Source organism: Chlorocebus sabaeus, chromosome 22 (assembly GCF_047675955.1).
Source record: "Chlorocebus sabaeus isolate Y175 chromosome 22, mChlSab1.0.hap1, whole genome shotgun sequence".
Classification (NCBI taxonomy): domain Eukaryota; kingdom Metazoa; phylum Chordata; class Mammalia; order Primates; family Cercopithecidae; genus Chlorocebus; species Chlorocebus sabaeus.
In genome coordinates this window covers 70,386,412-70,403,235 of record NC_132925.1, presented here as the reverse complement: position 1 = coordinate 70,403,235, position 16,824 = coordinate 70,386,412, and the positions used below count along the sequence as shown (strand labels likewise).

Here is a 16,824-nt window from a genome sequence, read left to right as displayed (position 1 = left end):
CTGGGAGCATAGATTTTTCCCTATATTATCATCTTTTATATTTCTGTATATTGAAATCAGCCCTAAAGTTTTTTCTTCTTAAAGGTAGTACATGCAAAGTGCCAAGCATAAGGCCTAGCATATAGAAAAGCCTAGCATATAGCAGCTGCTTAATGTCTAGTAGCTGTTAGTCAAGTCAAGACAGTAAGGTTACATAAAAGTACTAGTTAAAGGGAAAATAGCTATTTAAGCAAAAAGCAACATACACACAAAATTTAAGAGACCAAAAAAATGACTAAAAAGGACATTAGGGGAAAATGGGACTATTTAATTTACCATATTTGCTAGCATTTTTTATAGCAAAAGTTTATTTCAAGTATGCCAGAATGTATATCTGTTATGTATGTACACATATACACAATATATCTAATTACATATGGGTGTTAATTTTAATTTTTTTATGAGAGCTCAATTTCTGCCTCCTTTCCATGTTGTAAGTCATATGGTCTTGTTTATAAAATTTAGAACTGCAAATCTGATTTCTCATTTGAGTCATTCAAACTTTTCCACAACAACCAACTGGGACATCAAAAATATAATGTTCAGAATAAACATAAGTAGGGGATGAATGAGAAAGTGATTTTATGCTACAAGCTCCACCAAGAAAAGATGGAATGTGAAAAACAAACACTTATTTGAAGAGTTCGGAGAGTCCATTCTTGATGTTTTTCAAGCTGTGCAACACAGGTTCAAAAATGCTTTTCAAAGAACCTGAGACTAATTTTGTTGAGTTTAGATGACATGGTTCTTTTAGAAATTTCTGTCAGGTGATGGGCTAAAAAATTAAGATGAAAAAATTAAAAATTAGTTTTTGGGAACCTTAGCATTTTAGTTCCCTGCCATAAAATCTTTGGTTACCAGAAAAAGTAGAAGATTGATTTTCTCATTGATAAATGGACTCATTTCATTTATCACCCAAGTTTTCTCTCCTTTCTGTATGTGTTAATCACTACCATAATGGTAAGTAGCTGAGTCTGTTGCTGTCCGATCCCTTGAAAAAAGTGTAGCAAGCAGTCAGGAGACCTCTCTGAAGACTGGCTGTGTTTTAAAGCTAGATTCTACATCCGCACATCAAGGCAATCTCACTCTCCACTTTCTTCCTGCTGGCCTTGCTTCAGTGCGGGCTTTGGTCCTAGCACCCTTGGGGAGGCACCTGTAGAAGGTGCTTGATGTCTTGCCCAAACTTATTTCCCCAGCTGTTGGGAGTGTTGTGAGCCAACAGCTCTCAGCCCCCTCTGGAAAGTGCAGTCCCTTAAAGAGAGCTGCCTCCTCCAAGGTCATCCCATCCCCCTCTTCAAGGGTAGCCCATCTCCAATAATGGGTTAATGAGGGTGGGGAGAAGACCTAGCCCTCTTGTAACAGCCTGGGACAACTCTCAGCTTCAGAGCTACCTGGGAGGTCAGCTACAGTTTTTATTGAGCCTGAATTCTAGTTCAAATGTTCCCTCTGCTTAATCCTACTTTTTCTTCTTCTTCTTCTTCTTTTTTTTTCGGAGACAGAGTCTCACTCTGTTGCCCAGGCTGAAGTGCAATGATGTGATCTCTGCTCACTGCAACCTCTGCCTCACGGGTTTAAGCGATTCTCCTGCCTCAGCCTCCCGAGTAGCCGGGACTACAGGTGTGTGCCACCACACTTGGATAATTTTTTTGTATTTTTAGTAGAGATGGGGTTTTGCCATGTTGGCCAGCTGGTCTCAAACTCCTAGGCTCAAGTGATCTGTCCACCTTGGCCTCCCAAAGAGCTGAGATTACAGGCTTCAGTCACCAATCCTACTTTTTTTATTCCCTTCTCCAGGTGTAGGTCCTCAGAGGGCTCTCTAATAAACTTCCTGCTTGTTAATCTCCATTTCAGAGTCTGCTACCTAAGGAACCAAATCTGTGTCAGCATTCACGCTGTTCTGGGGCGAGGCAGAATTGGTTTGCCTGGCCCCTGTGGTTGGGTGGGTATGTGACCAGTTCTGCCAATGACTGAGAAGTGACATGAGCCACTTAGAGGCCAAGCATTTAACTGTCAGGACCAGACTCTGAAGAGCTCTTCACTTTCTATCAGGGCATCTGGCAATGTTTAGGAACATTCTGTGGGCCTGAATGACAATAATCAACCAAGCTTCCAGCCAACCAGTGACTGGATAGGTAGTATGAGCAAAAGTAGAGAAAATCATTGCTTTAAGCCACCAGGATCCTGGGGCTGTTTGTTGCCATGGCTAACCCCATCTATCCTGCCTGATACACTGACATCACTACAACGGCCTCCGAGCTTCCCTTGCCTTACTGCTTCCCTACGCAACACTTCCCAAATCTATCAGCCTCACGGCTGCCAGTGGTAATTCTGAATCAACTCCTTCCTTCCCGACGAAGATCTCCCCATAAACATCAAAATTCTAAAGTACAGGGTCATTCAAGTTCAGGCATCATTCTCAATCAAAATCTCTCTGTCTTTGTCTCTCTATTCATCAAGGTTAAAAAAACAAAACCAAAAAACCCTCTTTATAATCCCCAACAAAAGTCATGTTCCATGCCTGAAATACCCTTCTACCTTCCTCCTACTTGTCCTCCAAAGATCAGCTTAAGAGTCACTCCCTCTAGGAAGCTTCCTTGGTCCTTCCCTTTTGCGTTATTCCCGTCTGGTTTAGACTCCCTCCACTGATCACCTAAAAAGGCAAAGTCCTTTCATAGACCTTGGTTTCCTTAACTGTCTCCCTTACATGAAAATACATTTTCTGAAGGCAAGACAAAAGTCTATTTTGATTTTGTGTGTCTAACACCTTGGCATAGGAACTGAGACTTGGTGAGCCCTTGATAATTACTTTAGGTATGAATGAACGAACAAATGAATAAATCAATCCATGACTCCAATCATTATATTTTACAGAGAAGGACCTAGTAAAGGTAAACTGAGGACTCATCCTGAACATTTGTTTTTTAATTTCTAAACAATTACATTTTTTTGTTTGTTTTTGTTTTTGAGACAAGGTCTCATTCTGTTGCCCAGGCTGAAGTGTAGTGGCACAATCTCAGCTCACTGCAGCCTTATCCTCCCGGGTTCAAGCGTTCCTCCTGCCTCAGCCACCTAAGTAGATGGGGCTACAGGCACACACCACCACACCAGGCTAATTTTTGTATTTTTTTGTAGAGGTGGGGTTTCGCCGTGTTGCCCAGGCTGGTCTCGAACTCCTGGGCTCAAGTGACCTGCCCACCTTGGCCTCCCAAATGCTGGGATTATAGGCATGAGGTGCCACACCCAGCCATGACTAGGTTTTCGATGAGAAAATTTTTCCGTATTCCTTTAAGTTCTGTTTTTCTGTGATAGAATTATGGATTTTTCTTCCTCTAGTATTCTCCACCTTTTTTTTCTTGTCCAAGGATTGGCAAACTTGTTCTGTAAAGGGCTGGATAGTAAATATTTTCAGCTTTGTGGGCAATAGTCTTGTATCAGCTACTAAACTTTAAGTAGTTCAGACACAACTGCTCAATCTTGCCGTTATAGTGTGAAAGCAGCTGTAGACAATATGTAATGAATGAGCCTGGCTGTGTGCTAACAAAACTTTATTTACAAAAACAAGAGGCAGGCCAGACTTTGCCCGCAAGCCGTAGTTTGCTGACTCCCTTTCTAGTACGACTAATTTAGAAGACTGGAGAGTGAAGAGTGAGGGCGAGCAAACTGTATACAGTATGAAATGTACAAGGGCTCAATAGGGAATTGTCCTTTGGAGGACTTGGCCTTTGCCAACCAGTGTGGTGAGATCCAGAGTTCAGGCGTTACCAGTCTGTGGGTCATTGGAGTCTTGGATATAGCAAGATTGTCTCTTCAGAGACCCTAGTGGGAGATAGCTGTGACCTTCTAGATTTTAACTGTGGGCTTAGCTAAAAGAGGATGTGCCCTACCATGTGGAACACAGTCCAAATACCCAGGGTCCACCCCACATATGCTGCTGTGGGAAATTTCACAGTCTCTCTTTCTTAGCATCCTCATGAAACATGTAAAAATGGGAATTTAGTTTCCAGGTGAGACTAGAGGAACTAGTCTCACCTATAAAAGCAATAGTAATGCCCCTAGCTACCCTCTATCAAGTACCTTCTCTGAGTTCAGTATTAAATCCTTTACATAAGCAAGAGCTAACATTTATTGAGCATTTGCTTGTGCCAGGAACAGTGCTAAGTGATATATATGTTCCCTCATGAATTTCTCACCCTATTTTATGATGCAGCTACTTCTGTTCCCCCACTCTTACCCAGGAGGAAATGAAGCTCAGAGAGGGAAAGCAATTTATCCAAGGTCAAATTTGCTCAAGTTGAGCCTACAGACTCTGCTGTGTTCTGTGTTGTATGCTACCCCCTCAGGGCCAGCAACCTGCTTCAGGGGAGCTGATCCAGCCTCTTATTGGTCACTTAAATATCCCAGAGTCTGTGCAAGTTGCCTCCTGTTGGAGGCAATGACTCCCTTCAGGGTTTGCAAGAAATTCTACCTTTGGGACACTGGAGAGAAGGGGAAAACCTAATCCCAAGGAATAAACTGAGGGTTTTGTTAGAACATGTCACACTTAATAAAAAGCAAAGGGTGTTGATTATTTTTTCTGTAATATTCTATCATCATTTTCCACCTAAGTTGTTTGTTAAACCAAATTAATTGCTATAACAAAACCCACCCAGGCAAGATATAAGGAGTATAGGGATATGGCTGATGAATCAGCTTTTAGCATGTAGCTTAAAGTGAAGGTGGATGCTCATGTCTGCTACTTTCGCCAAATTCAAGGCTTCACTCATAAAGTAAGTCTTTGTTCAAGGCAGCCTCAATGCAGCCTGAGCCTGCTTTTTATTTAGTCTCATTACTACAGAAATGCCTTATAGCTAGTATCTTAATTATTCATGGTTTGTTGGCAAATTAAGTTACTTGCTTCTCCAATATCTAGAAATGGAGGAAGTGTTCAATTCCAAAGAAATTATGCCTTCCTAGCTTTGCTGGCCTGACAATAATGTTGTTGGAAAATACTTTATGAATAGATGGGAGATCTTATTTCACTTATAGTATATGAAAAAAAGAATACCCCCAGGAGCCTGCCAGGTATTTCGTGTAATGGATACCTCCCTCCCCACCCTATTTCTCTCTAGAGTGATTAAGCTTTGGCTTTCCTTACAAACAAGACTATTCAGACTAGAAGCAAGAAAAATGACACCTTTTTATCAACAAGATCATATAAAATTTGGTTCAGTAAAATATGTAACTCCCTGGTGTGTGTGTTTCTAGTCCGTATGCCTGAAAGCTGAGCAGTGCAGTGGAACAGTCCCCTCTCTGATTTAGAATTCATAATTATGGGATAGCAAATGGGTATTCTTATGATAAGCCCCTTAACTCAAATTCCTGTGGCAAAATACATACAAAAGTATTTGAGCATTAATCTTTGTACTTATCTTCAAAAATAGCTAATCTTTTTATGTAAAGAGCACTAGATTTGATATTCTAATGATGCAGTGGGCATCGTTGGTTGCATTTCAGCCAAGCATTTTGCCTTTCTTCCCTGGCAGCTCCGTGGTCTGAGGAGGGCCAACCTCACTCCTAGGTTTGAAAATGGATCCATTCCCCTGATAGCCTTAGCAAATCAATGCAATCCACTGTTTCTTAACCTTTTAATTCATTGTTATCTGCTTAAGGAGCCTTTTTAGATTTTTGTTTGTCACTCCTCCTTATTTATTTATTTATTTATATTGAGACAGAGTCTCGCTCTGTTGCCCAAGTTGGAGTGCAGTGGTGTGATCATGGCTCACTGTAACCTCCACCTCCCAGGTTTAAGTGATTTTCATGCCTCAGCCTCCCGAGTAGCTAGGATTACAGGCATGTGCCACCATGCCTGGCTAATTTTTGTATTTTTAGTAGAGACAGGGCTTTGCCATGTTGGCCAGGCTGGTCTCGAACTCCTGAGCTCAAGTGATCCACTCGCCTCAGCCTCCCAAAATGCTGGAATTACAGGCATGAGTCACCACACCCAGCTACTTTTTGTATTTTTAGTAGAGATGGGGTCTTACCATATTGGTCATGCTGATCTTGAACTCCTGATCTCAAGTGATCTGCTCACCTTGGCCTCCCAAAGTGGTGGGATTAGAGGTGTGAGCCACCGCGCCCAGTCCAATTCCTCCCATTTTAATGTCACAAATATACTGTATTTCTGTTTAAATATTGCATGTATATTTGTGCTTTATAAATAAAAGAAGTGAATTTTTTTGCCATTCCCCCTCCTCCAAAATAATTTTTGCCTCCTTTGGGTCATTTCACTCTCATTGAGAATGCATAAGTTGTCATCCCATACTCTGTGCCAATCAGTGCATGGCATCAGGAGTGGGTACAGACCCTAAATTGGAGTTCCAGCATGTAATCTGGGGCTTTTTTTTTTTTTTTTTTTTGGATAGTTGGAAGACATGAGAAATTTTTTCTTTCTGGATGTGTGGATATAAGGCCTGAAACTGTTGTGATTATCTGCTATTGTGAGGGAAGAAACCAGCTGAAGATAAAACCAACACATGAGCAAGACCAGGACTGAAAGCATGGTTACCCTGATCAAACAATACCTGAAGTTCATTCTACGCTAGACTTTTCAGCTGTGACAAAAGTCATTTCTTTTTACTCTGTAGGCAAGTTTGAATTGTGTTTTCTATTACAATAAAAAAAATCCTAACTGATAGAAAAGATAACATTTATTGGATGTTTTCTAAACTCCAGGCAGCATGCTACATATCTTACATGTAAATTAATTCTTTTATCAACCTCTGTGATTAGTACTATTAATTTCTTATTTTATAAATGATGAAGCTGAAGTATAGTAAGATTAACTTGCTCATGGTCATATATAGGCAAAGACTGGATTAACTCCCTTGTCTATTTAACTTGCAGCCTAAGGTATTAATCACTTTATATTACTATCTTTTAGCTCTACACAATTAAGTCACTACTTTTTCACTTAATATTTGAAAAGCATTAAAAAATGATCTTTCTTTGCAAAGGATTATGTTGCACAATTAAGAATATTCAAAGGCTGAAAATACTTTTGAAAATCTTATTTTTGCAAAAGCACAGGAAATTTTAATCTTAGAAATCATTTTCTTCTGATTCTATATTCATAAAAGCCTTTGTTATTCATTTTTATTGATACATATTAGATGTACATATTTTGGGGGTACATGTGATAATGTGACACATTCATCTAATCAAAGCAGGGTAATTGGGATGGCCAACACTTTAAATATTTTAATTAATTAATTTTTTAGAGGAGGTCTTCCTCTGTCACTTAGGCTGAAGTATAGTAGGGTAATTATGGCTTACTGCAGCCTTGAACTCCTGAGCTCAGGTGATCCTCCTGCCTCAACCTCTTGAGCAAAGAGGACTACAGGTGCATGCCACTACATCTGGCTGATTTTTAAATTTCTTATAGAGATGGGGTCTCACTATGTTGCTCAGACTGGTCTTAAACTCCTGGGCTCAAGTGATCCTCTCACTTCAGCTTCCCAAAATGTTGAGATTACAGGCATGAGTCATGGTGCCAGCCATTAGCTTTTCTTTATGCTAGAAACATTCAAATTATTCTCTTCTAGTTATTTTGAAATGTACAATTTATTAATGTTAAAAATAAGGAGTGGGGACTTATTATTTTTTCTTTTTTTTTGGTTAAGAGATGGATCTCACTACATTGCCCAGGCTGGCCTCAAACTCCTGGGCTCAAGGGATCTTCCTGCCTCAAGTAGCTGGGATTACAGACGCACAGCACACTGACTGACTACCATTAATATTTTAGATGTTCTTAGGAATTATGATATGGTATTGGCTCAGTCACCATCCATTTTATAGAAAAGAAAAAAATACATATATTTTAGTAGTTCAGTCTCTCAAATTGCTATAGTGCTTAAAAATTATCAATCAACCTTATAAAGAACTCATAAGGTCTCTGGTTTCTGGAATCTTTATTTTTGAATTGGTCAGTGACAGTATTAGAGATAAGCCATAAATCCTCTGAATCCTTGGGGAGTGAGGCACAGAGTCTCTCTGGTTGGCTACAATATTTGCGTTCCCTTTATGAAAGTTTCTCAAACATTAAAAAGAAAAAACAAAATTACACAAGGGGCACTTATTCTACAGACCAAACTGAACCGGGATTTCCCAAGAGAGGAAAAAAAAGGCTTGAAAGACAGACACGCTTCTGGCTCCAAAAAGCCAGGGAGCTATGCAATGTGGCCAGATGGGATATGTCCACAATTCCCTAATACTCTCAAACTCCCACATGCTGCCCTGGTTCCCAACCTACCTTTCATATTCCATTTCAAAATGCAAGATATCACAGATATGTTATACAAAGCAGAAGCAGTGAAAGCACAAATTCAGATGTTCCTCATATTTTAACTAGGATGACGAGGGGACGCTGACTCTAGATTTCCATAGGCTAACCTTAGGTGCTGGTCTTTTCATTTTGTCTGATTGATGGAAGACTATGTCAAAATCAAGTGCTTCATCATGTATGAGACACAATATAATGAGATACAAATTCTAGACATATTAGGAACAGGGTCAACTGGGGGGAATCCAGGAACTGCAATAAAGCTATTCCACATCACAGGAAAGAAAATATGATATTATGTTTCCACAGTAAACATCAGGTATATTTCTAATTAAACAATGCAGATTTTTTAAAATCTCAAATATATTAGAAACCAAAGCACAGAACTTTTAAATTCATAAATTACTGTCTTGTTTTGTTTTTTAATCCAGCCAAACTGCGGTCCCAGAGAGGAAAAACAGTCTCCTAGTTGAGCAAAGTTGCTGCATTTTTTGTCTGCAGGATGGGACCGAGCAGAGAAATAAAGGGGCTGTGTTGTGTGACAGGGAGTAAATCCTAACATAAGCATTCCAACGTGGAGCCGGGCCACCCCTCCCTTCCCTAGCCTGTCATCCTCCTGCAAAGTGTTCACAATTTGCTGTCCTTCCTTCCAAAAGCCAGTAGACACAGAATCAGCTTTTCCTGGCTCTGCGTTACAAGTTGGGGCTGCCTGATGGAAAACTGAAAATCCAAAGGAAGGATGCAAATCCACCAAGGCCCCCTCTGCCAGCAAATTGGTGTGAAACCGTTGCTTCAGAAGCAGCCACTCCCACCCCAATGAAATTAAAAAGAAGGACTCATTTGAATGTCTAAGTGGCTTTCTGCAGACCCTCTGCTGCAAAGCAACAGCCTCCCTAGCTAAGCGCCAGCCAGTACACCATCGCTCTGTAACAGATGTCTGCAAATGCTGGGACTATCTCGCAAGTGCCCCCCATGCCCAATATGAAAAATTCACAAGCTCTGTCAAGCAATGGTTACCTAGAGCAGCATGCTGAGCGTTTGACCCAAGCAAGGGCCAAGCAGTCTGCTAGGAGTTTTAAGAAGAGCTGGGGGGAGAAAATCATACAGGTGGAGCCGGTTTCCCACGAGTGCCGGGCATCCTGCTGGGGCCCTCGGGTGCCGCGCTCCCCGGCTCACCTGGTACACGTCCTGCAGCCCGCACCACGTCCGCAGCACCTGGTGGCAAGCCCGCAGCCTCTCCGTGTACCATCTCCGCAGCGTAGACACGGTCAAGTTCCACACGAAGCGGCTGCCGCTGAACAGCAGGTCCTCCACACCACACATGAACACCGAAGCCATGCCTCCTCCTTCGCTCCGAACCCGGGGGTCCCGGCTCTCGTAGCTGCAGCCCCGACCCCAGCGGCCCACCCGCCTGGGTTCCCGACGCCGACTTCTGCTGGCAGCCGGGGGGTCAAGCCTGCCACCAAACTCGTCTTTCACCGTGCGTCCTGGCCAGGCTCCCGCCGGCGCATGCCCTGGGATTGGGTGCCCGCCAGCCAACGGCTGCGACTGGCACACAGAAGCCCAGTGTCCACCCCCGCCCGCTCGCAGCGCCGAGCAAGCTGTGCTAAGCTCCACCAAGCTGGCCCTCGGCGCTCCCCGGGCACGGGAAGCCCTGGCCGGCGAGGACTCCCCCTGGCGCTTCCCCAGGGCGCGGGGCAGGGACGCACGCGGAGCAACTCTTTGCAGGCTGAGAGGGGAGCTGCATTTCAAGCACACTTAGCTTCCACGTCTTGCGCGCGCGTGCGAACACACACACACACACACACACACACACACACACACACACAAACACGCACACGCACCCCTGCCGAGTAGTCTCCTAATCTGCCTCGGGGAACACCTTACTCATCTTGCTCTGTTCACACTGATAAACACCTCGGGGCAGCCACAGATGCAGAAGAGAGAGAGAGAAAAAAAAAAAAAATCCTCCAAACCATCCCTTTGGACCCTACTCCTGGGGGAATAGCCACGAATGTTTCCTTGGTTCTGTTGGAAGCAGGAGATGAAGGCAACTGTCTCAAAGCAACAGGCGGCCCTAGAACCTGCCTTTGCTCCTAACTTGAGGGTCTCAGAGAAAATGACAACCTCCTGTGGTTGCCAGCAGGAGGGCAGGTTCCCTTACACCAAGATGCTGCTAATTCTAATGCAGCAGTCAGGGAGGAAAACAGAGTTCTTGATCCCTTGTAAATAGCTTGCCTGTTACTACTGCTGGGAAACAGAAGCCCATAAGAGAATCGGTGGTTTAGTTCTGGAAAATTCAGCCTCTAGACATGTCTAACCTCATCTGCCAGCACCAACCTGCGTGGGTAGTTTATTCTCCACTCAAAACCAAAGGAAACTGTCCCACCACTCATGAAGTCACTAGATAATTAATCTTATTTATTTATTTATTTATTTTTTAAATTGTCCCTCAGGAATTGATACTGATTATTGGAAACATTTGGAAAAGGGAGCGCAAAGAGTACCACCTACCACCAGTCTCTATTTTCCTTTATTTATTTTTGAGACAAGGTCTGTTGCCCAGGCTGGAGAGCAGTGACTCAATCATAGCTCACTGCTGCCTTGAACTCCTGGGGTGAAGTGATCCATCTTCCCACCTCAGCCACTTGAGTAGCTGGGACTACAGGTGTGCACCACCAAGCCAGGCTAAGTTCATTATTATTATTATTTTAGAGATGGGGTCTCACTATGTTGCCCAGGCTGGTTTCAAATGCCTGGGCTCAAGCAGTCTTCCAGCTTCAACCTCCCAAAGTCCTAGGATTACAGGCACGACCCACTGTGGCCAGCCTCTATTTTCCCTTAGAATGTATGAAGATATCTCATAGCAAAAGTGCTGTAGCAAATTTCAGGATGGAGTTTTTTCCTGAATCCATCTGTAGGTCAATTGTCTGTATTTTCTTGGCTGTTTCACACCTGGGTTGTTATCTGTGCTATTAAGTGGCACCAAACGAAAGGTAAGGCACCAAAGCTTTTCTCCTGAACTAGCCCAGAAGACTCCAGAACAGATTATCGAGAAGTAAATCAGCTTGATTTCAGGTATCAAATGTGCTTTTAGAATCTTAATTCAGGTGAAACTCAATCAGTCAAAAGACGAAGAACACAAAATCTGTCCTCAAAGTGCCTGTTGTTTTCAGTGACTGCAATCAGAAAACTTTTAAATGACATTTGTTTCTTTAATAAAATTGCCTAAGAGTTTTTGTTGAATTAGTTAGTAAGACACAAGACTTGACCCAAGCTTTGCAAAGCTTTCTTCACAGTAAATCTCCTCTATGTGCCATCACTATTAGTATTGAGAGTTTTTTTTTTTTTTCAAGATGATGGTAATGATGAATCTGAATAGATTTTACTGAATCAAAAGAAAATGAACTCAGTTTGAAAAAGAAATGTCATTATGCTGAATGGAAAACTACAGAACTTCAAAAATGGCCTATTAGTATGAGCAAATGGTGGTGGTACATTTTTTTTTTTTTTTTTTTTTTTTTTTTTTTTTTAACGATGCAGTTCGACTGTGTTCTCGGAAATGTGGGACAGCCAAGGGAATACCAGAATAAAACCTACAACAGGGTCAATTACCTCTGTCTCATGATACCATCCTCTCAGAAGAGAGGCTCTAGAAATACTCTGGCTGTTGGCTATCTGTGTGTAGGTCTAATGTCAGCAGTCACTTTCAAATTCCATCATTTTCATTCAAGGTTTCCAAAGTCAGGGCAATTTTTTAGAAGATAGGATGTGGTATAATAGGGGCTCTCAAAGTGTGGTCACTGAAGGACCAGTAGCTTTAGCATCACCTGGGAAGGTGCTAGAGATGCAAGCTCTCAGGCAGCCCCGGAATCAGAAATTGTGGGGGGTGAGATGAGTGATCAGAGCTTTCATTTGGTCTCTGGAGAATTCTGACTCATGCTAAAATTAGAGAACTACAATATGATAGTATGGTGATTAGAAGCTACATCTCCTAAAAGAGACACACCCGACTTCAGATTTCTGCTTCTCAGGACCTGTGAGACCCTGAATAAGCTCCTTAAATCAACAAAGTCTCAATGTCCTCATGTGTACAATGTATTATCAGTATTCACTACAAAAAGTTTGGGGAAAATTAAGTAAAATATTCTGTATAAGGTCTTTAGCACAGTGTCTGGCAAAGGGTAAGCATCCAAAGAAAACTAACCACCATCGCCCCCCCAATAACTAATTGTTTCAATTTTTTGTACTCAGATAAAATAGTATAAGTAAAATGTGGGTTTTTAAAAATACAGATTTAGTGGGTATAAGTGCAGTGTTGTTATATGGATATATTGCATAGTGGCGAAGTCTGGGCTTTGAGTGTAGCCATCACAGAATAGTGTACATTGTATTCCTTAAGTTATTTCTCATCCTTCATCCCCTCCCACCCTCTGACCCTTCCCAGTCTCCATTGTCTCTTAGTCCACCATTTTTTTTTTTTTTTTTTTTTTGAGATGTGGTCTCCCTCTGTCACCCAGGCTGGACTGCAGTGGCGCCATCTCAGCACACCGCAATCTCCGCCTCCCGGGGTCAAGTGATTCTCCTGCTTCAGTCTCCTGAGTAGCTGGGATTACAAGTGCACAACACCACGCCAGGCCAATTTTTGTATTTTTAGTAGAGACGGGGTTTCAGCATGCTGGCCAGCTGGTCTCGAACTCCTGACCTCGTGATCCGCCCGCCTTGGCCTACCAAAGTGCTGGGATTACAGGCATGAGCCACTGCACCAAGCCTTCTTAGTCTGCTCTCTATGTCCATGTGTACTTATTATAAAATGTGTTTTTAAATTTCAACTAGTTACCTGCACGTGCTTTCCTATGACTTTCTGTTTGCTGAAGGTGAAAGTTGGTGGCAACTTGTTTTCAGGGAGCAGTTCTGTTGCTCTTTCAAGTTCCCAAAAATCTTTTTGAGCTTGATCTTCCCCACCAGAGGCAACTTTCCCTCTGGACTCAGAAAAGCTGGGTGCAAGACAGAAGAAGACATCTTATTCCCACTGACATAAACATTGATGCTTTTTTTCTTATCCAAATGGCTTTCCTCTTTTGTAGAAGAAGTTCGAAGGTCAAGACTGAGTGATTTTAGAGGGAAGGAAGTGCAACTTCCTCCACTCCAGGGACTGCAGTGGGTGGCAACTGAACCCAGATGTGCAGAAGTGGAGAAAAGTGCTACCCAAGTATGGCATCATCCTTAAAACGGACTAGCCACATGGGACTAACCAGATCCCAGACACACGCCCTTGAGGCTGGTCTAAAATTTTCTGTGGAAAAGGAGGTAAATCAAGCTAGCTTCAACATTGTCTTGCTTTTTCTTTCTCTTTTTTAAGAAGAGGATTTTCTTTCCTCCTCAGCACAGAGTTCCCAGCAATACACTGTAATTTTCTGCAGCTCTCTCTGGAGGCTTAAGAAGATGCTTCGGGAGACAGCATTACTCATACACCTGGGAATTGTGCTGTCGTAAAAGAGAAATTGTCATTATGCCTGAGGCTCCTGTAGGTTCCCCTTTGAGGAATGGGCAGGAAGAAGAGCATGAAAGCCAAGAAGATAGGACAAATTCCAACCCCTGTCTCTAGGAAGAAAGAGCAAGTTAGTGAAATGGCAGCTTCCAGTGGTCCCCTCTGCCTGGCAAAAACACAGAGTCCAACTAATGTCTGTGGTCATTTTTCAGCTGTACTCTCTGCACAACTGAAAAACCAGTGTGGGTAAACTGACAGATCATGGACATCCAACATAGGGCTTGAGGTGAATGAAAACAAGGTCTAGTTCAATGGTTCTCAAACGGGGGCAATTTTGTACCTCTCCCCCATGCTGGGACATTTGGCAATGTCAGAAGACATTTTTGGTTGTCACAACTGGGAGGTGTTACTGGCATCTAGCAGGTAGAGGCCAGGGATACTGCTAAACATTATATAATGCACTGGAGAGCCCCCACAGCAAAGGACTCTCCTGCCTAAAGTGTCCCTGGCGCAGAGGTCAAGGAACTCTGATCTAATTAAATGCTACACCCTGTCCAGGCACGGTGGCTCATGCCTGTAATCCCAGCACTTTGGGAGGCTGACACTGGCAGATTACTCGAGGTCAGGAATTTGAGAACAACCTGGCCAACATGACAAAACCAATCTCTACTAAAAGTAACAAAAATTAGCTGGGAGTAGTGGCGTGCACCTGTAGTCCCAGCTGCGTAGGAGGCTGAGGCGGAAGAACCGTTTGAGCCTGGAAGGTGGAGGTTGCAGTGAGCTGAGATCACACCACTGCACTCCAGCCTGGGCAACAGAGCGAGACTCTGTCTCAAAAATAAATAAAAAATAAAATAAAATAAATGCAACACCCTGTTCTTCCTCTCACATGACCAGTTGTGGAGAAACAGTCTTCCCTCTTGTTATTTTATTTCCAAAAGGCAAAAGAAATGAAGCAATCACTGTATAATGGTTTTTTGTTTGTTAGGTTTTTTTTTTTACACAGTCACAATTTTGAGTATAATGAACTCAAAGTCTTTTGAGAAATAACCGGAATGACATTTTCTATGATTTTCACTTACGATTTTTAGATACTTATCATCCAAAGGGAGAATAACTATCATAAGAACTATTAATATTTTTGTACTTCAGTTTTTGTTTTATCATTTCATTTATTTATTTATTATTTTATTTTTTTACTATTATATTTTAAGTTTAGGGTACATGTGCACAACGTGCAGGTTTGTCACATATGTATACATGTGCCATGTTGGTGTGCTGCACCCATTAACTCGTCATTTATGTTAGGTATATCTCCTAATGCTATCCCTTCCCCCTCTCCCTACCCCATGACAGGCCCCGGTGTGTGATGTTCCCCACCCTGTGTCCAAGTGTTCTCACTGTTCAGTTCCCACCGATGAGTGAGAACACGCAGTGTCTGGTTTTCTGTCCTTGCGATAGTTTGCTAAGAATTATCATTTCATCTAAATCAGAGGCTCCATAGTACTAGAAGAAGTCTTTCTTTGGCATGTTTATAGAAAAAACTTCCCCCACACTAATCCCAGGTGGAATGCTGATGCCTCCTTTGGGCCAAGCACTGTTATGAAAGTATCTGACTGTACACACGACAGGATATTGCTCCTCTCAGTTCACTTTTCTCTATTAGACTGTCAGCTATGTGAGGAACCACTGTGATGTGAAGTGGAAGCAAGGCTGGCTGGGATGGCTCCTCCTTGTGCAGGAGTATCCCATGCACTGGAAGGCATTTAGTGACCTTGGGCTCTGCCTGCTAAATGCAGTAGTGCCCCAGTCATTAGGACCACCACAACAGAAAGCACCTTCACACATTTCTAAATACTGCTGGGTGGGGTAGTAGCTGCCCTCATTCAGAAACCACTGGTGCAAGCTGGGAAAGGGCCTTATTCATATTTGTTTCCCCAGTGGCTGGCACATAGCAGGCAATCAATAAATGTTTATTGAACTGACCAATAAATGACTATTTGTCTTAACAGTGAATACAGAAAGTGGTTCATCCATTCCCAAAACACAGTCTTGTTCATTAGAAAATTATGTATTGAGTTCACACTATGCATCAGGCAGGGAACTAAGCACTCAAAATACTGACAAGACTGAGACGATCTCTGTCTAAGCAAGTCCTAGAGAGTGGGGAAGTCAGAAGAGGAATCTGAACAAGAAATGTAGAGGAGCGGGCACTGCCACAGGGGTTCTAATAGAGACAGGTGAGTGAGGATGGGGGGATTAAGGGATGCCTCCATGAGCACGTGACTTTCAGCAGAGACCTGAAGGCTGAGCACAGGAGAGCCAGGTGATAATGGGGGCACAGGATAGCAATCCAAGGCACAGGGAACCTTGAAGACAATGCTTGTGGCAAGAAGGATCCCATATTTGTAGAACATAAGGGAAAGGCGCAAGGGGGCTGCTGGACAGTGAGGGGACCAGGAAAGCCCGCCAGGGAGGCTGCTGCAGAGTTCTAGGGTACAAAGAAAGAGCTTGAGGCAGGGCTGTGGGAATATCTACATAACACTAAGCTGAAGGAGTGTTCCTGTTCCTCAGTGCTCGGGAACTGTGGGGCCTCACACGCAGAATGGGGTAAGAGGTTGGTGGCCAGAAGTGCCACCCTCAAAGCAAGCTTCTCTTGTGGCCTCTGGGAGGGCTCCCCAACTATGCAGTGGCAGGCTCCTCACTCAGGGGGTGGGGCGCTGAATAACTCATGTCCCTCTACATCCCATTCCAAACAGGAGGTAGGAGGCGGAGGGGCACAAGTTCTATTTCAATGCCACTCAAGCCAGAGGCTAGGTGACTGGCCTCCTGCTTTCTTTCATCTTTCCCTTTGACTGAGAGATTAAGGGACATCCTTCAGTCTCGGCCTCAAGCAGGAGATGGAAGGAGACACGCAGAGGTGGTGGAAGCCTGAATTGGAGGAAGTAGCCATTGTCCATCTCATAGCCCAAGGCTG

The 16,824-nt window shown here is 43.1% G+C and overlaps 1 protein-coding gene across 2 annotated transcripts in view; it reads right to left on the bottom strand.

Moving 5' to 3' along the window:
- The window catches only part of FRMD4B (FERM domain containing 4B), a 363,826-nt gene that overhangs the window by 198,030 nt on the left and 148,972 nt on the right, over positions 1-16,824 (bottom strand). Inside the window, exon 1 of one of the 2 annotated variants that reach the window (XM_007984948.3) lies at positions 9,533-10,062. The exons of the other annotated variant lie outside the window; for it this stretch is intronic. Within the exon in view, the coding sequence (XP_007983139.3) occupies positions 9,533-9,694 (162 nt within the window). The 5' untranslated portion in view covers positions 9,695-10,062. Of the gene's footprint in view, positions 1-9,532; positions 10,063-16,824 lie in introns of those variants that run through there. 2 annotated transcript variants of the gene reach the window in all.